Source organism: Cataglyphis hispanica, chromosome 12 (genome assembly GCF_021464435.1).
Source record: "Cataglyphis hispanica isolate Lineage 1 chromosome 12, ULB_Chis1_1.0, whole genome shotgun sequence".
Classification (NCBI taxonomy): Eukaryota; Metazoa; Arthropoda; class Insecta; order Hymenoptera; family Formicidae; genus Cataglyphis; species Cataglyphis hispanica.
Window position 1 is genome coordinate 835,960 of NC_065965.1, and position 21,086 is coordinate 857,045.

General features: G+C 25.2%; 2 protein-coding genes and 1 long non-coding RNA gene across 9 annotated transcripts in view; 1 reads left to right on the forward strand and 2 right to left on the reverse strand.

The window, feature by feature from the left end:
- The window catches only part of LOC126853389 (rap1 GTPase-activating protein 1-like), a 132,138-nt gene that overhangs the window by 20,234 nt on the left and 90,818 nt on the right, over nt 1-21,086 (forward strand). The gene's annotated exons all lie outside the window — the stretch shown is intronic.
- Nucleotides 8,906-16,627, reverse strand: LOC126853401 (uncharacterized). 5 transcript variants are annotated; one of them, XM_050599110.1, is made up of 5 exons: nt 16,552-16,627; nt 15,412-15,562; nt 10,108-10,333; nt 9,554-9,713; nt 8,906-9,179 (listed from the first exon to the last, which is right to left on the reverse strand). In XM_050599110.1, the coding sequence occupies exons 2-5, from the start codon at nt 15,464-15,466 to the stop codon at nt 9,168-9,170; spliced, it is 453 nt and encodes a 150-aa protein (XP_050455067.1). In that variant the 5' UTR covers nt 15,467-15,562; nt 16,552-16,627; the 3' UTR covers nt 8,906-9,167. The 5 variants fall into 5 exon arrangements, 4 of the variants coding, with proteins under 4 accessions (XP_050455067.1, XP_050455070.1, XP_050455068.1 ...); XM_050599113.1 differs by lacking the exon at nt 15,412-15,562 and adding an exon at nt 10,751-10,903 and having other exon boundaries at nt 16,552-16,615; XM_050599111.1 differs by having other exon boundaries at nt 16,467-16,590.
- On the reverse strand, nt 18,108-20,982 carry LOC126853406 (uncharacterized). The gene is made up of 5 exons (XR_007687957.1): nt 20,923-20,982; nt 19,825-19,986; nt 19,183-19,413; nt 18,609-18,771; nt 18,108-18,383 (listed from the first exon to the last, which is right to left on the reverse strand). It is a non-coding gene; the product is annotated as an uncharacterized LOC126853406 (long non-coding RNA).

A 21,086-nucleotide genomic window follows, 5' to 3' on the forward strand; every position in this document is an offset into this window, starting at 1 on the left:
GTCGGCCCACACTGTTTGCCGTTCATCCGGGATATAATGACGGGGCGCCTCGTGGGTGCGAAACATTGGCAAATTAATCGAACGAGGTCGAGCGTCGGATCTCGAGCGAACGGGCTGAGCGAGCGCGCGTCAATCATAAGGTTTCACTCGCGGTGAAACTTTTCCAACATCGTATTTACGCGTGTTAGCCGACACGCTTGTTATTCACCGTGCCGGCCATTCGACCCCCCGACAAGTTAAGAGACTAGGAACGCTATGAAAATATGAAATTTCTAATCGAAATTTATTATCCAACTTCCACTTCCTCTCTACAAGAGGATTTAAAAAGCGAAAAAATTGCACTTACTATTAATTTCATAAGAGCCGTTTATTATCTCTTAATTATCTTAAATGAATTTTTATTAAAAATCGAGGATCTTGAAACAAATATATTATTAGAGAAAATTTTAAATTTTATCAAATTCTCTTGAAAGGTTTCTTATTTTCTATACTATTATATAGAATGTATTTACACGACGGCAGGAAGTCGATTGTGCGATTCGATCAATGTGTCATCGTGTTTGTTCATCCTATATTCGTCTCGATGCAGGAAATTACGAGGAAACGAGTCAGGAAACGCAACCGCGGAATGCATGAAAATTCCCGAGAGCGCTATTTATTGCGATTTCAAAGAAAGCCGATACGCAACGTTACACTGACTGGCGCAATAAAAGCAATTATATAGCATGACGAACGTTGATAACGACGTGTGACGATAATATATCGCTTTGCGATGTCTTGTATATGTAATTTGCAACGATGCTTGAATCATTGATAAAAGAGATTGCCATGTCAAATTACTTAATCATTTGATATTAATAATGTCGTGAAAATCCTTATTAAGGGATGTGTGATAAGGATGTCAAAACATTGACAAAAGCGTGAAAATTTGTCTGTTCTAGTATTTATTCTGAATATCTGTGCAAAATCTCAGCACAATTTTCTTAGCGATTTTTAATTTTAAATTATTTAAGTTTAAATTAATTATTTAAACTTCAATAATTATTTAAGTTCACTTCAGGGGGTATTCAAGAGTTTTGGTCATCAAACGAGGAAAAATATTAATTAGAATTATTTTCTTTTACGAGGACGTTAAAAACTAAATTATTTTATGATATTTTAATCTTATCTTTATAACGGGTTTATTTATTTGATTTTTCAAACAATATAAACGTAAGAAAGAAATTAATTTTCTGCTACTATTGTACAGCCAAAAACATCCTTAAATAAATTGTAGAATTGTGAATTTAGGTCAGATACGTATACTTTAAAAAGGACTTCTTCTGCTCTACTTTGCGAAACCTTCATTCCTATTTTTCCAGTTATGCAGATATATAATACTATTTTTCGCGAATTTCGCACAAACATCCTTGTTTTCACAAAACTGTCTGCTCATAAATTCCAGTCTACAAACAACGCGGCTGTTCGAATTCACGATTGTTGTTGAATTTCGCGGATTTCGCGATCGGATTCACGAACTGATAGCACGCGTCGCGTGGGTATGTCATAAATTCTTAATTTCTCCACACGATAAATTCCCGTTTACGTAAATCCTTACAAGGATGTAGTCGGCAGGTCTCGCTTCTATTACGAACTCTTTTATTACACACCGGCGTGTCCGTTAGATTAATCGCGGCTTTACGTTCTTTCGGGTGTATCTTGCCGCTCCCACCCTCCAGGGAGACGCCAGGATAAATTTCTTTATATCTCGCGCACAAACGCAGCCTCCTTCTTTTTCCTTTCTCCTCTTCGTATACCGCATCGGGCTCTCCTTTATATAGACACAGTGCTTGGAGACGCTTTATTCGTGAAAACGATACTCCGCGAGACAAGGCTCTGCCCGGTTCCGTATACATCGGAAACTACCTATGTGGATGTACAGAGTGTTTCACTTAAACCGAGACCAGGTCGAACGAACGAGAAGAATCATGAACGGATAATCGGCAAAAAAATTATTATTTATTTGACAGTTTTATTCAAAATTATTACAAAATTTTTTTTACAAAATTTTGTAAAAAAGATTTTTTAAGATTAATTAACAATTTTTTGCGCGTTTTAATCTGGACAAGACTTTACAACAAAGGCTTTATCTCGAAATTCTCGATATGTCGAGTTTTAGGAAAATGTGGGAACTTTAGGGCAGAGTTTGCACGAGGGAATAGTTAAATTCATATTTTACAAGATTCATCGTTCGTGCTAGTACTTTAATCCTTTGCAAATTAATATTTAAATGAATGTAGTAAGTTGTAAACTTGTTCTTTGAATATTTTATTTCCTTTCATTTGATGGCTATAAAATTTATTACTCAATTTTTTATTCGATTTCTCGTAAATTTAAAGAAGTGCATTATATATCAATAATATTGACAAAAGCATGAAAATTTCGTAGATTGTTCTATTATTTCTATCTGTGCAAAATTTTGAGCGCAATTCTTTTAACGGTTTGGAAGTTATTTAAGTTTAAAATTACTATTGATTCTTATTATAGGAAAATTATATATTGTATGTCACATATTTTATATCACTTATTGACAAATTTGACAAGAAAAAAATATTGCCAATAAAATAAAAATTTTTATATATTAAATTTTCATACATAAATTTTCATATATTAAATTTTCATATATAAATTTTCCTATATTAAAATTTTCATATATAAATTTTCAATATATTAAAAGAATTCTAATAAATATTTGTGCTAAATTTAATTTAAATCCACTTATTTGTTTCAAAGTTATTTACTAAAAATTGTAGAAAAATATTATCTATCTCTCTCTCTTTTTCTGCAAATTACACATCTTTTGTTGTTTTTTGCAATTGATTTCAGGAGGTATTCACGATCAAAAGTTTTTGTCATAAATTAGGACAAATATTAATTACAAATTTCTTTTATAAGGATGTCATAATCCATATTATTTTGTGATATTTTAATTTTTTTCGTAATTGGGATTTATTTATTTGATTTTTCAAATAATATAAACGTACGAAACATGTTTTTTTTTTTTTTAATTTAGACAGTTTTTTGTACAGTTAAACATCCTTAAAAAGCGAATAGAGTAACGATTCGAGACACTTTACTTCCCTCGCTATTTATAAATTTACACAATGGAACTTATAGTAAGTAAAGGACATGAATGAAATTATGCTAATGCCGGAAGGATGAAAATATCAAGGGCAAGGAACCGGAGAATCTAACCGTCGCGCATAAGAAATCAGTGCCGTGTCGGCTATTAAAAAGAAAAAGAAAAAAAAGAAAGAAAATCAGGTTCTCGATCTGTACACGCCCACTTCCGCACGGATCGTCTCCTCGTCTTGTGACATTTTGAAAAGGATGTAACCGTCGGGGTGAATCGTGTGTGACCAACGTGGACATTTTTCAGGCGAGGTGCCATAATGTAACGGAAAAATTGATATAAACGTAGAAGGATAAACTTACTGCCGGGAGATTTACAGTACATTTACCAAGGTCGATATCGAGAAGAGGATCAAATTAAACCGTAAAATACTTGGATCGTAGAATTTTTTAGCATGAAGAATATTTGGATGAAGTACAGATCGCAATATATTTTATTTAAAATATCTCTAATCAATTCTTGTCTACGCCTTATAATTATTAAAATTATTTTATTATTAATTAATAAAATATATAAATTTATTATTGTAATAAATTATATATATAAATTATTTTAAAATTGTCGAAACTATTTTTATCGTATCTCTAAGAGAGAAAATGTCTAATCTTTTTAAGACTCTATGTGTGCATCATTTTTCTTTCATTTATCTTTGTCTCCTTTTTTTCTAATGTAGCTAAGAGCATCGAAATATTCCAAAACTCCTCTTTTGTGAAACATAAAAATTATTAATAAATCATTGACATTCATAGTCGATTAAATTAAAATCCCGAGGATAAATAGGTAGTAATACGAGGTGGCTGCACGTAAAACGTGATAATAATTACCGAGACTGATGTGGCTCGCCAAGTGCTTGTATACCTTATACGTTAAACCAGTCGCAGATGAAAGTAAGACACGAGGAAAATTGCGCGATTAGATAATCCCTGATTGCTTAAGCTACGCTTTTTCCCTCCGTCCTTGACGTTTCTATCGTCGTTTCATGTATATGAGACACAAAATATAACACTTTGAAGTATATATCGCAAAAGTTTTCGCAAAATATCGAATTTAATTTTAATCGCATCTTTTTTTATAATCATATTTTATTTTTATCTTCCTTTTCACAGAGAAAAATTATTAGTATAAATTATTACGAGCTTAGTAAATATTAATTTTAATATATTTTGTTAAATATTCATTTACTTTTATTTGAGAATTTTGGAATATCGGTATATTATCAATTTTTGTACAAATTGTTTTGTTTATTTTTATACTATATTCAAGTTTACATTTAGATAGAGGCATTATTTATTCATTATTAATTAGATATAAATGTGAAATATCACAATATATATTTTAATAATAATCTGTAAAATACATATAGTGAAACATCAGTGAATATATAGTGAAATATATAGTGTGAAATATTACAACGTATACTTTCATAACAGTCACAATATATATTTTAATAAAAAAATAATATATGACGATAGGTATGTGTCCGTGTGTGCCTCGCCGATGACGGGCAATCGCTTTTGAAGTCGGCTGTAGCGCGCAATGTACTATGACCCGACGCATTCGTGAGTTCGAGCAATAATCTCTTGACACCCGCGACGTGAACGCCGGACTTTCTTCGCGTGCGTACCTATATGCACGCGAATGTACGGGGTGTCCTGTTTCATCCGCACCTTGAATCCTTCTAATCGAACTTATGTCCAGTAAGAACAAGACATACGACGGATATTTATACTGATATTTATGAAATCTAAAATCAAGCGATAATAAAATCTTTCCTCTCATAATAAATTAAAGAAGCTATATCTATAGCTTATAGCTAACTCTTAAAGGAGCTCTCTCTCTCTCTCTCTCTCTCTCTCTCTCTCTCTATGTCTCTGTTTCTCTGTCTCTGTCTGTCTGTCTCTCTCTCTCTCTCTCTCTCTCTCTCTCTCTCGTCCCATTGAAGGAATATTTTTTAACATTTACTGTTTATCGTACGAGGAGAGATGTTTTAATTTGCCGTCGAGGTGAGTGATGAGAACACTTGACCTTCCGCTTGCAAACTCTAGAAACGCGCGCACAGTTTTCGTTTTAGCTCCGAGATATAAACATGCACTTTGCGCGGGTAATGTTACGACCTACCCTTTAAGCGATCTCGTAAACCGGCCCATTGGGACGAACAGCATTAATGCTAAATATCGAGGTCACCGTGGAAAAAGTGAATTTATCCCGCCCGTTGTCTGCGACTTCTCACACGTCGATATTATCCTTAAAAAGATCAACGATGATGGTTTCTCCCTCTGAAATATCTCGGAATCGAATGAAATATACATAATGATAAAGCCGTCACCGCGAAATTTCTCCAATAGCATTCAAATAAATTATGATATTTCGAGCGAAATTGTTATCGCTTCCATTTTTATCGCCGCTGACTCCGAGCGTTATGACGATAGTATTTCTTCGAGGTAAATTCTTTCCCACATTAATTATTTAAAATCTTTAACATCACTCACAAAAATATTCGTACGAAAGATTCCATTGCTCATCGACACCCTGTATAGCGCGCAACATGTGTTTATTTGTAAACACGTGTGTGTGTGTGTGTGTGTGTGTGTGTGTTTGCAAATATATAACGCGCGCAGGAATATCGAATGCTTCGCGAGGATTCGCTTTTCTCTTCGAGGTAATACGTTGAATACGAAAGTATCCACGGGGTATATTCTCGTGCTTCGATCTTGGCGCGCCTTCCTAATCTCGCGTGTTGCGACGACGATGCGAGAGAAGCGATAGAAATAACGCAGGAAAATCAGCCAATAAAGTGGCATGCATGTACACGATACGTCAAGCGTCCTATATAAGGTTGCAGTAAAAAAAACGCGTGCGTTTTTTATTTTATACAAAATATTTTTTCTTTTATTTTATATAAAATATTTTTTATTCTTATAGTTTTGTTTTATTTTTTGTTATATTTTCTTTATTACTGTTATTGATTTTGTTCTTATTTTATTTTATGAAAAAACAAAATCCTTCTTTCTCAGAGAGAGAGAGAGAGAGAGTGACGAAAAATTAAATAGATAAAATTACCGGGTTGATGTAATTATCAGTACTATATCTATCTGCGCTGGAACTCTTGTCGGTTAAAATGCCTGCTTTTATCAAGAGTAATCTTCGCCAAGATGACTGATCAAGCAAATTTTAATGAAATAAATGTGAAATAAAAGCTTCCAATTACATTACCTCTTAAAAATCTTATAAAAAGATACATATAATATTCTTTAATAATACACTCTGGAAATAATAAAATTATGTATACGCAGGCGCACATAATTAAAGAAATCTTTTGACATCGAGAATTTTTAATTTACACATAGAAAGATTCTAAAAGAAATTAATATATAGAAAAAGGAGGAAATTGCGAGGAAATTGAGAAAAGAGTTCAAGATTATTTTATAAACTCGTAGAAAAAAGATAGTCACAGTCAAATTTAATTATACCGCAAGGAAGCTGATTATATAACGGCCTCGTTTCTCACCGAAAGCCTCGAAACAGTCGGCACAGCATACTTTTCTTTTAAACGTCCATCCATTTCAATAAATGGACCTCTCGCGGATAATAAGACGGTCGCGCGCGCCTCTCGGTTTCTTTGATCCTCTTTATCCTTTCGCGCGCACGGCGACTGCGACGCACCTTTACATCCTACCTTTATACGTCGTTAGTCAATGTCTCCGCGGAAAGGGACATCAGCTCGACTTACGAAGCGCCGACAGGAGGAAGGATTTCCATTCGTTTTAGTCGCGCATGAAGACCGGCGGCGAAGGGGGTGAGGAGCGGGTGGAGAGGGGGGGGGAGGGAGGGAGGAAGAACGCGATGACGTTCGCGCGCTGACCGCTTTGTCGATGTTTCTCGCCGCGATGTTAATCCCGTGGAAACGACAATATACCTTTAACATTGTGTGCAGGTGCGAGAGTGTAAGACTTGATTGTGTTGAGATTACGATCTCCAAAAATCTTTTGACCCTCGTTCTGTCTGCGCTAAATCGATAGCACGTCGAAAGAAATTTTCTGTTATTATTTATTATTAAATATTTGATAGTTGAATGTGAAGGAAAATTTCCGAGCTAAATCTTCATTTTGCGAATAATAAAGGGTTATATTTTCAATTGTGCAGATGAAGATCCAAGCTCGAAAATTTCTTCGCTTTTAATCATAAAATCGGACGTTATTGATGTTTCGAAAATTTTTTTCTTTTTAACTAAAGGAAGAATTTCTTATTAAGATAGCATATCTGTTTGAATCTTTAAAAAATGAATACATTTTCTAGATTCTTTTGCAATATAACGCTTTGATAAAAACTTTTTTTTTTACAATATTAATATAATATTATCAAGTACTTAAATAAAAATGTTCAGTTTGAAACACTTTTTTTTAAGTTATATAATATTTGTAGAGCTTCAATTTTAAATGGTTGCACATAGTATTGTACATTTGATTACGGAATATTATACCTTTATACATTTGGTTGCAGAAGAAACAATAAGTTGCAAAAATACAAATATAGCAATGAGAATGTAATACATAATTTATTAAATATTTTAATATACAAATTAATTGTTGAAAAGTATATCTTCTTTTAAAAAACTTAGCACTCACAAATCATTTGTAAATTTGTCTACTATGAATTACAATATTGAGTTATATAATGTACTATTGAATTATTATAAACATAATATGTTCATATTATTTGTTATAGACATTGTATATAGATGTATCTTGTATTAATATACAATAATGATAAATACGTGCGAGGACGCAGAATAATTGTAATAATATTAATATAAATTTTGTTAATAATTCAAAATTTTAAATAAAACACTTACTCAAAAATTTTATCCAAAATTTACCCAAAAATTATTTAAATAAAATTTATTCAAAAATTTTATCATATTTGCTAAACATTATTATAAACACATAAACGATAATTTGAATAGATTGCAGAATATTTTGTCCTTTAAAATAAATATTAATATCTTTTATATAATAAATATAACTTTTATATTTTATAATTTAATACTTATAAACATGTTAATATGTGTGTATGACCATATGTTTATATTCATATATGGGTTATATTTACGCTTACATATTAATATGTGAGTATATGCATATATATTTATATATTTTTCTATTCATGTATTCACATATTCATATATAATATTATATAATATTTATCCATATGTAATTATTTATACATTCATATATTTATACATTCATATACATTCATACATTTATACATTCATATATTTATATATTTCTATACGAATATATACATATACACTTATATATTCGTACATTTATATATTTATATAATGCGTGTGCCCGCGCTTCACACATTTATTTTATTATTTATATATTTTTTCTAAAAGTTTAAAATTTCTATTCTTATTGAGTGTGTATTTTTAAAAATTTATTTTTAATTTATTGTTATTAAATAATTATGTATATATATTTTATTTTTATTATACAGATTTCTAATTGTAAGATTTGTTTCATTTCTCTTTTGTTTAAATTTTTTATATAATGAAATTTAATCAAAATTTAAATTAAAATTTTTAACAGCTTATTATCAAGGACAAAATAAAAAAAATTGTATTTATAATAAAATTTTGAAACTTATGTTATATAATCATAAGTTAAAGAAAATTATTAACAATTTTATTAATTTTAAGATTATATTTTAAAAAATGATTTGAAATGAATTAACTTACAATGTGATACATTCTATATTGTCATTGCACCCTATATATGCGTGTCAAAAAATATTTTATTTTATGAACAAGTTACGCACAAAATATGCATTGTCCGTCAATGTTGACGACTTAAAGTTGTAGATCGAAGTAGTAATGAAGTAGTAATTGCACTTAATATGTTGGAAATTTTAATTCTACATTCATAATTATTATTAATTTATAAATCAATTTGCAATAATATTAATGCATAACTCTGAAATTAAGTGTGATGCCTTACACTGAGCTCTGCAAAATTAAATCAATAATAACATTAACATACAAATATAACTAATTAAAATATAAAAACTATGTATCTTTATTATTATGTGTATTTTATTTGTGTCAATTAACACGCATCATAGAGTCTGATGGATCTATAAATATTTAAGTTGAACATAAGATAATTTTAAAATCTGATATAAAAAGCTTTTGTTGCATATATTTTATAAAATTTATATATAAAGTATGTGTATGAGTGTGTAAATTTACATTATTTGTATAATAGTTTTTGTCAGATAAGCAAACATTATATTATTATAGCAGATTGCATACGTGTACATACATTGTTATTCATCTATTTGCTTGTATGACATTTGTGTATATATATATGATTAACTCACACTAGGCATTTGATATACATCTTGATAATCAGCTGCTACTGGTTGACGAATAATGAGTTTGGGTGGAGGAGGATCATTCGGAAAATTATGAATGTACTCAACGCAACATCTACTAAAGCGAGAACAGTTTCTTCTGATATACCGTATGTTACATTCACATCTAAAAATTATTTTTTATAAACTATTTATGATAAATTGGTTAAGATATTTTATTATATGTATATTTGAATAATTTTTTGAATGAAATAATATTTTTATCTTCTCAATTAACTTAATAATAAATACACATTTTAATGCTGTTACTTTTTTAATTTTAAAATTATTTACTTCTGCAATTATTTTTATTATTTATTTTTTAATAGAAAATTAATCTAACTCATATGAAATTAATAAGCATAGTGACAAATTTTGTAATATTATTTTTATATTTTAAATATTTGCTCTCACTATAATTTCAACTGACTATTTAATTGAGTACATAAAACGACTTATATAAATAAATTAATTATATATAAAATCATATATGTATATAATTATTATAAAAATTGATGTACCTGGTATTTTCCCATATATATATACACGTACACATTGTTATTGCTGCGAAAGCAACTGTCAAAGCTGTTAAATTATAAATTTCTTTAGTAGAATAATTGTAATTATGTTTTTTTTTCTTTATATATGCATTATTTCTTGATGTAGTATTATAGACATAATCCTTTGCCTCAACATTTGTATTTTTATCAAGCTCAACTGATAAATTCTCAAGTTTTGTTACAATATCTGAAAAGATAATATTAATTAATTTAATTGATCAACTTTGTAAACTACAAGAGTTTATTATAATATAAAAAATACTCTAAAAAGAAAATCTATTAATAAATTTATTTTTTCATAGAAATTAAATGTAAATAAAATCAACTTAATAGAAAATAGAAGTAAAAGTACATTATCAGTAAAGTTATTGCTTCTATAATAAACATAAAAATATGTTATTATATTCTGTGCAAGTTATGGAAATAATATTTAATTATCCTCATACATTTTTGCATCACTTTTTGTGATTAAAAATAAAATAGAAAAACCGAAGAAACACAAATATGAATATCATTGTTCATATTAGATTTTTCATAGATACATATAATTATAGATCTAGAATGTAGTGTAATATTATGTAGTTACGATATAAATTATACTTACTTGAGATTAAAAATGCAAAAATAATAAATCCTAATATTTGTATCATAAAGCGCATCGTGAGAATGTGTTCAACTCTTTTTTTCGAAAAAATCTAACTAAGAAAGCAGTTTGTTTCTAAATAGTCGTTATTAGTCTTGCTATTATATTAATTGCCTGAAATATATAATATAAACATTTTCAATATTAAATACATTATTTTTTTAATAACTCAGATCTTTGCGAAATGAAAAAAGATTAAATATTATAAGTCGTGATTGAATCAAGGAAAATAATTATTATATTGCTGAAAAAGAACAAAAATTATAATGAAATACAAAAATTATAATAAAATATGATCAAGCATGAAAAAAATTAAAATATTTGATTTGAATTTATGATATTCGCTATAAGTAATTTTTATTGCTATGGATATCCGTTACAATTAACAAAACTCTGTAGTTTTCAAAATATTTGAAAATTAATAATAATATAAACGCGATAAAGTAAGAGAAGAAAAGCTCGAAATATTTATACTTGCTGTCTGTAAGCAAAGTCATATCAATCACGAAACGAATTTTAAATGACGCACAGTGTGTGATTATATCAACAATTATTTTACTTAAATTATAAACCAATAATTTAAATTAATTTGAAAACAAGCTTGTAACGACAACTTGAAAATAGATTATATTGTGTTCACGTCTAAGCATTTTTTTCTTCATCACTTTTCTTATTACTAATAATTAATAATAATTATTATCGATATCAAATTTGACAAAAAAAGAATACCTCATGCGGCAAATAATGTATTAAAATGCTATTTTTAGTTGCTTTAAAAGTTTAAAGCTTTTTAATGTCAATTTATTTAATTTACCAAATCACGGTTTGCTTATTTCTACCTTCTCTGTCTACGAACGACACTATCACAATGATAAAACACGACTCATAAGAGAGACACATACTAGATATTACAAACAAATTTCTTGATCTACTTGTAAATATTCTATTGGTTATTGGTGTCATTTAAAATTGTTTACCATTAAATATCTGTCCGTCACATCATATTTTCCTCGACAAGAATCTTAAAATTATATGTATACGATATTTTATCATTAAATTAAAATGAATACATGACAAAATGTATACATTGAAAAAATAGGAAAGAAATATTAAAATATGTTCCTCTTTTTTCCTGATGGATTTCCGTGTATACATCTATAAATTTTGATTTTTTGTCTTGAATACATATTTGTGTGTGTGTGTATAAGCGCTGTGATGTGTGTGTGTGTACACACACAAATGCTTTTGAAATACATCAACTTTATATGTGATAAAGTATTTAAATTTATATGCAATAAATAAATAAGAATATTGTTATATAAAATAATATATTAAATAATAATATATTAAAATATAATAATATATTAACTTAAAAACAGATTTAAAATTCTCGTGTGGCTAACATCAAGAATTAGTTATTTTTATTCATAATTTGTTTATTTTTACGTTTGTATTATACATTTGGTTACAGAAAACACAGTAAATCGTAGAAATACAAATATAGTGATGAGAATGTGGTACATATAATTAATTATTAATTTCAATGCACAAATTAATTGCTGAAAAGTATATTTTTTTAGAAAACTTAGCACTCATAAATCGTTTGTAAATATGTGTACTATTTAATTATGATATTGAATTATATAATGTACTATTGAATTATTATAAATATAATATGTTTATATTATGTATATTTATATATATTGTAAATATACACTTAAATATACACATCTATGTACATTGTATATAGATGTAGCTTATGTTAGTATACGATGATAAGTACGTGCACTTGAGCGGAATATTATATTTGTAATAATATTAATATAAATTTTATTAATAATTAAAAATTATTTAAAATAACCCATAAAATTTACTAAAAAATTTTATATTATTTTCTAAACATTATTATAAACACATAAATTATACTAATATGAATAGATTGCAGAATATTTTGTCCTTTGAAATAGATATTAATATTAAAATTTATATATTCATAATTTAATACTTATATAATTTTTACATGTTCATATGATAATATCAACATGTTTATAATCATATATAGGAATGCGTTATATATACATGTATAGATTAATATGTGACTATATATTAACACACATACATATATGTATATACATATATATATATATATATATATATATATAAAGCACATTAATAGATGTTTATATATTTACATATTTATATAATCTTCTATTCATGTATTCATATATTCATGTATAATATTTATCCATATATGATCATTTATACATTCATATATTTATCCATTTCTATATGAATATATACATATATATTCATATATTTATACATTTATACGTATATTTATATGCGCGATTTCGTGTTTTATGCATTTATTTTAATTTTTATATATTCTTTCTAAAAATCTAAAATTTCTATTTTTATTAACTTGCACTTTTTAAAAAATTTTTTGAATTTATTAAATAATTTTGTTTATTTATTTTATTTATTTTTATTATACAGATTTTTAAGTGTAAGATTTGTTTTATTTCTCTTTTATTTAAATTTTTATATAGTAAAGTAAAATATTAAAATTTAAATTTAAATTTATAATAGAATATTTTAAAGGTCAAAATGAAAAAATGTGTTAATAATAAAATTTTGAAACTTGTTATATAATCATAAACTAAAAAAGATTTTAACAATTTTATTAGTTATTTTAAGATTATCTTTTAAAAAATGTTGCGAAATTAACTTTAAAATGTGATACATTGTGTATTGTCATTGCACCTTATATATGTTTGTCAAAAATTATAAACAAGTTAGGCACTAGATGCGATGTCTAACGTTGTCTAACGACTTAAGGTTGCATATTGAACATAATGAAGTAGTATGCATTTTTATAAAATAGCGTATTTTAACAATATGTTGGAAATTTCTATTCATAATTATTATTAATTTATAAATCAATTCGCAATAGTATTAATGCATAAATCTTAAATCAAGTACGATACTTTACACTGGGAGCTGCAAAATTATAAATCAATAACATATAAACTAATTTAAAAAAAATTTGTATAATTATTATTGTATGTATTTGTGTCTATTAGAGCGCATCGTAGAGTCTATAATAGATATAAATATTTAAGTTGAACATAAGATAAAGATAATTTTATAATCTGATACAAAAGCTCTCGTTATTTCGCATATATTTTATAAAATTCATATATGTATAAAATATGTGTATGAGTATGTAAATCTATATTATTTGTATAATAGTTTTTGTCAGATAAGCAAACATTATATTATTATAGCAGATTGCATACGTGTACATACATTGTTATTCATCTATTTGCTTGTATGACATTTGTATATAAATTATATATATATATATATATATATATATATATATATATATATATATATATGATTAACTCACACTAGTCATTTGATATACATCTTGATAATCATCTACTTGTTGATAACGAATAAGTTCGGGTGAAGGAGGATTATTCGGAAAATTATGAATCTCAATGCAACATCTACTAAAGAGAGAAAAGTTTCTTCTGATATACTGTATGTTACATCTAAAAATTATTTTTATAAATTATTTATGATAAATTGGTTAAGATATTTTATTATATGTATATTTGAATAATTTTTTGAATGAAATAATATTTTTATCTTCTCAATTAACTTAATAATAAATACACATTTTAATGCTGTTACTTTTTAATTTTAAAATTATTTACTTCTGCAATTATTTTTATTATTTATTTTTAATAGAAAATTAATACTAACGAAAGAAAAGTAACTAATATGAAATTAATAAGCGAAGTGACAAATTTTGTAATGTTGTTTTTATATTTTAAATATTTGCTCTCACTATAATTTCAACTGACTATTCAATTGAGTACATGAAATGACTTATATCAATAAATTAATTATATATAAAATCATGTATGTATATAATATAATTATTGTAAAGATTGATGTACCTGGTAATTTTGCATATGCACATACACCCACATATTGTTACTGATGTGAAAGCAACTGTTAAAGCTATTAAATAGAAAATTTCTTCAGCAGAAAAAAATAATTACGTTTTTTATCTTTATATGTTTTTTATCTATATATGTATTATTTCTTGATGTAGTATTATAGACATTCTCCTTTGCCTCAACATTTGTATTTTTATCAAGCTCAACTGATAAATTCTCGAGTTTTGTTACAATATCTGAAAAGATAATATTAATTAATTTAATTGATCAACTTTGTAAACTACAAGAGTTTATTATAATATAAAAATACTCTAAAAGAAAATCTATATTAATAAATTTATTTTTCATAGAAATTAAATGTAAATAAATTAACTTAATAGAAAATAGAAGTAAAAGTACATTATCAGTAAAGTTATTACTTATATAATAAACATAAAAATATGTTATTATATTCTGTGCAAGTTATGGAAATAATATTTAATTATCCTCATACATTTTGCATCACTTTTGTGATTAAAATAAAATAGAAAAACCGAAGAAACACAAATATGAATATCATTGTTCATATTAGATTTTTCATAGATACATATAATTATAGATCTAGAATGTAGTGTAATATTATGTAGTTACGATATAAATTATACTTACTTGAGATTAAAAATACAAAAATAATAAATCCTAATATTTGTATCATAAAGCGCATCGTGAGAATGTGTTCAACTCTTTTTTTGAAAAAATTTAACTAAGAAAGCAGTTGTTTCTAAACAGTCGTTATTAGTCTTGCTATTATATTAATTGCCTGAAATATATAATATAAACATTTTGAATATTAAATACATTATTTTTTAATAACTCAGATCTTTGCGAAATGAAAAAAGATTAAATATTATAACGAGTCGTGATTGAATCAAGGGAAAATAATTATTATATTGCTGAAAAAGAACAAAAATTATAATGAAATATAAAAATTATAATAAAATATGATCAAAAATTATAATAAAATATGATCAATGATGAGAAAAGATTAAAATATTATTTGATTTGAATTTATATCGTTTATGATATTTGCTATAAGTAATTTTTATTGCTATGGATGCCGTTACGATTAACAAAACTCTGCAGTTTTCAAAATATTTGAAAATTAATAATAATATAAACGCGATGAAGTAAGAGAAGAAAAGCTCGAAATATTTATACTTGCTGTCTGTAAGCAAAGTCATATCAATCACGAAACGAATTTTAAATGTCACACAGCGTGCGATTATATCAACAATTATTTTACTTAAATTTTAAACCAATAATTTAAATTAATTTGAAAACAAGCTTGTAACTTTATTACAAGAAATACAATTCTTAATTAATATTATTTATAATTTAGAAAAGTTATTGTGTGATATATGTATTATACGTAGATTTTATTATCTGTTTTGATTTCTCAAATTTAATGTAATAAATAACATAAAATTATAACAAAATATTACCAATCATCAAAATTACCATAAATTGTCAAAAGTCGAAAAAATATGACAAATAATGTATAAAATGTATAAATGATAACGGGAAATTTCAATAAAAAGAGCACGACAACTTGAAAATAGATTATATTGTGTTCACGTCTAAGCATTATTTTCTTTATCACTTTTCTTATTACTAATAATTAATAATAATTATTATCGATATCAAATTTGACAAAAAAAGAATACCTCATGCGGCAAATAATGTATTAAAATGCTATTTTTAGTTGCTTTAAAAGTTTAAAGCTTTTTAATGTCAATTTATTTAATTTACCAAATCACGGTTTGCTTATTTCTACCTTCTCTGTCTACGAACGACACTATCACAATGATAAAACACGACTCATAAGAGAGACACATACTAGATATTACAAACAAATTTCTTGATCTACTTGTAAATATTCTATTGGTTATTGGTGTCATTTAAAATTGTTTACCATTAAATATCTGTCCGTCACATCATATTTTCCTCGATAAGAATCTTGGAATTATATATGGTAATTTTATCGTTAAATTTAAAATATATATATATATTGTCAATAAGAAAGAAATATTAAAATATGTTCCTCTTTTTTCCTGATGGATTTCCGTGTATACATCTATAAATTTTTAATTGATTTGTTTTGAAAAAAATGTATATATAAATGCTTTCAAAATACAACAATTCTACATATGATAAAGTATTTAAATTTATATTTAACAATAAAAACACTAAATATAAATTCAATAAATTCAATAAATAACAACATTATTAAAATATATTAAAATATTAACTTAAAAAACAGGTGTAATATTCTTTTGTGGCCAGCGTGAAGAGTATAGTTATATAGAGTATATATTAGTATTTTTTATTCATAATTTGTTTTATTTTACGTTTATATTATACATTTGGTTACAGTAAATCGTAAAAATACAAATATAGTGATGAGAATGTGGTACATATGATTAATTATAAATACACTATAATATACAAAGATGATAAGCACGAGCGCACGCACGCATGTTACATTTGTAATAATATTAATATTTTTGTTAATAATTAAAAATTATTTAAAATAATTCATAAAATTTACTAAAAAATTTTATATTATTTGTTAAACATTATTATAAACACATAAACGACAATTACAATCTAATTTGAATAGATTGCAGAATATTCTGTCCTTTAAAATAAATATTAATATTAAAATATTTATTTAAAATAAATATTAATAAAATATAACTTTTAAATTTAATACTTCTAAACATATTAACATATGTATACATATATCCATATATTCATACTCATATATAAGTATGCATTATGTTTACGTTTACATATTAATTTGTGAATCTATATACTTACACACACACACATATATAAAACACATTAATATATGTTTATATATTTATATGTTTATATATTTTTTCATTCATGTATTCATATATGTTCATATATTTTTATATTTAAATATTAGTGTATTCATATATCTATACATTTATTTTAAAATTTTTATTCTAAGTTGCATGTGTATTATTTTAAATTTTTAAAATTTATTCTTATTAAATAATTATGTTTATACATTTTATTTATTTTTATTATATAGATTTCTAATTGTAAAATTTGTTTCATTTTTCTTCTTTTTAAATTTTGTATATAAAATTCTTTACATAAAAGTTTAAACAAAATTTAAATTTATAATATATTATTATAAAGGACAAAATAAAAAAATATTGTGTTTATAATAAAATTTTGAAACTTATGTTATATAAGTTCAGAAAATTATTAACAATTTTAGTTATTTTAGTTATTTTACGATTATATCTTAAAAAATTATTTGAAATGGATTAATTTTACTATGTGATACAATTTTATATTGTCATTGCACCCTATATATGCTTGTCAAAAATTATTTTATCTTATGAACAAGTTACGCGCAAAATATGCACTGTCTAATGTTGACGGCTTAAAGTTGCAGATCGAACTTAATAAAGTAGTAATTGCACTTTAATGATATGTTGGAAATTTTAATTCTATTCATAATTACTATTAATTTATAAATCAATTTGCAATAATATTAATGCCTAATTCTCAAATTAAATGTGATGGACACTTTACACTGGGCTCTGTAAAATTAAATCAATAATAACATTAACACATAAATATAATTAATTATATATAAATATAATTAATTAAAACATAAAAAATATGTACATTTATTATTGTGTGTATTTTATTTGTGTCAATTAGAGCGCATCATAGAGGATTACATATATATATATATATATATATATATATATATATATATATATAATTTATATATGATTATATACATATGATTATTTACTCACATCAGGTATTTGATATATATCTCGATAATCAGCTGCTTCTGGTTGATAACGGATTATGGGCTCGGGTGCAGGAGGATCATTCGGAAAGTTATGAATGTACTCAATGCAACATTCTCTAAAGATAAGACAAGCTCTTCTGATATACCGTCTGTCACATAGACGTCTAAAAAAATTATTTTTAGTAATAAAATTTTATAATAAATTTGGATTAGATCTTTTACTATATATCCGAATAATTTTTTGTATGAAATAAAGTTTCCATCTTATTTAAATTAGTAGCAAACATACATTTTAGGGCAGTTCTCAACTCTTTTTTAATTCTAAAATTATTTTTCCTCACACTTATTATTTTCATCATTTATTTTGTTAATAATAAATTAAAGCTATTAACATAAAGTAATAAGCATATATAGTAACCTAACAAGTTTTTAATATTGTTTTGCATTTCAAATTTTAGATATTTGCCATCACTATAGTTTTAACTGATTATTCAATTGAGTACATAAAACAACTTATATAAATAAATTAATCGAATACAAAATTATATACATAATTATTGCAGAAATCAATGTACCTGTAATTACACCACCGAAATCGATGGTTTAGTACATATATTATTCCTAATATAACATATATAAAGAAAAGACCAGCTCCAATATAAACAATAGTTATTGGATCATCACTGTCATTAATTTTCTCCTCCGTTATATATGTATTATTTCTTAATTGAATTTTATGATGAATGCTTTTTTTTGATTATCAGGTTTATCAAACCTAATTAAATTCTCAGGTTTTGTTAAAATATCTGAAATAATAATATCAATTAATCTTATTAATTTTATTAGATATAGAAAAATTTGTTATAACATGAAAAATATTTCAAAGAAAAAAATCTATGTATTAATAAATGAATTTTGTTATAGAAAATAAATATAAATAAATCAACTTAATAAAAGTAAAAGCATATTTTTAGTAAGTTACTATTTCTATAATGTGAATATATAATGAAAAAATATATATATATATATATATATGTGTGTTATAATATTTTGTATAAATAAAAGAAATAATATTTAATACTAATTACTTTTTGTAAATAATATTGAGAAAGAAATATAAAATCAGAACAAAAGCACAAACATCACTTTTTTTAGATACATATAATTATAAAACCAGATTGTAGTTATCTATGAAATTGCGATATAAATTATCTTACTTGAGATAAAAATTGCAAAAATAGTAATTCTTAATGTATGCATCATAAAGCACATCGTGAGAATGTGTTTGACTCCTTTCTTGAAAAAATTGAACCAGGAAAGTTTGCAATTTCCTTTAGCCAAACAGCTGTCATTAATCTCGTGATATATTACACCAATTGCTTGAAATTTACATTTAAACATTTTTGAATGTTAAACACATTATTTTTTTAACAATTCAGATCTCTGTCGAAATGACAGAATGATTAAATATTATAACGATTTGTGACTGAATCGAGAAAGATATATTGTTGAAAATGAAGAAAAATTATAATAAAATATAATCTGTGATAAGAAGATAGAATATTATTTGGTTTATATTGTTTACGATATTTTCGGCATAAATGATAAATTTTCGTTACCATGTGCATCCGTGACAATTAACAAAACTCTGCAGGTTTCGAAATGTTTTAAACTTAAATACCATAAACGTGATATAAATAAAAATTACGTGATATGATAATATAAAAACGTGATATAAATATAAATATTATAATATATAAATGCGAAAAGATAAGGAGGAGAAAAGCCGGAAATATTTACATTTGTTGCTTGTTATAGGCAAAGTTATATCAACGAAAGGAATTTCAAATGTCGCACACTGTATATCTCAAAAATTAATTTAAAAATCAATAATTTAATTTAATTTGAAGATGAAACTTACATCATTTATTACAAAAAATATAATAATTAATATTATTTATAAATTAAAAAAGGTTGTTATAATATAAAAGATCCACTTTGATTTTTATATGCATTAAATTTAATGTAATAAATAACATAAAATTACAATATCATTAAACGTAAAACATAAAAAATTATCATAAATTATCATATTTTGAAATAAAAAAATCTGACAAACAGAAAATGATAATAAGAAACTTTAAAAAAAAGAGCGCGATTCTTTAATATGAAGAGCACGACAACTTGAAAGAATAAATCATAGTATTTATAATTCACAAAAAAGAGATATTAAAGAATAACTTAATACACGACAAAACACTATCTTCAACTGTATTAAAAAATTAATGGTTTCAATATCAATTTGTTTAATTTACCAAATCGTGATTTGCTTATTTCTATGTTCTCTGCTCACGAACGACACTATCCACAATGACAAAGCACGACTTATAAGAGAGATACATACAAGATATTGTAAACAAACTTATTGGTTTATTTGTATGTATTCTATTAGTTATTGGTGTCATATAAAATTGTTTAC

Coding starts and splice junctions, on each gene's coding strand:
- LOC126853401 (XM_050599110.1), bottom strand. CDS start 15,466: ATGCGCTTTATGATACAAATATTAGGATTTATTATTTTTGTATTTTTA. Junction 10,334..15,411: donor TTTTGTATTTTTAATCTCAA/GTAAGTATAATT, acceptor TTATCTTTTCAG/ATATTGTAACAAAACTTGAG. Junction 9,714..10,107: donor TATATATGGGAAAATACCAG/GTACATCAATTT, acceptor AATAATTTTTAG/ATGTGAATGTAACATACGGT.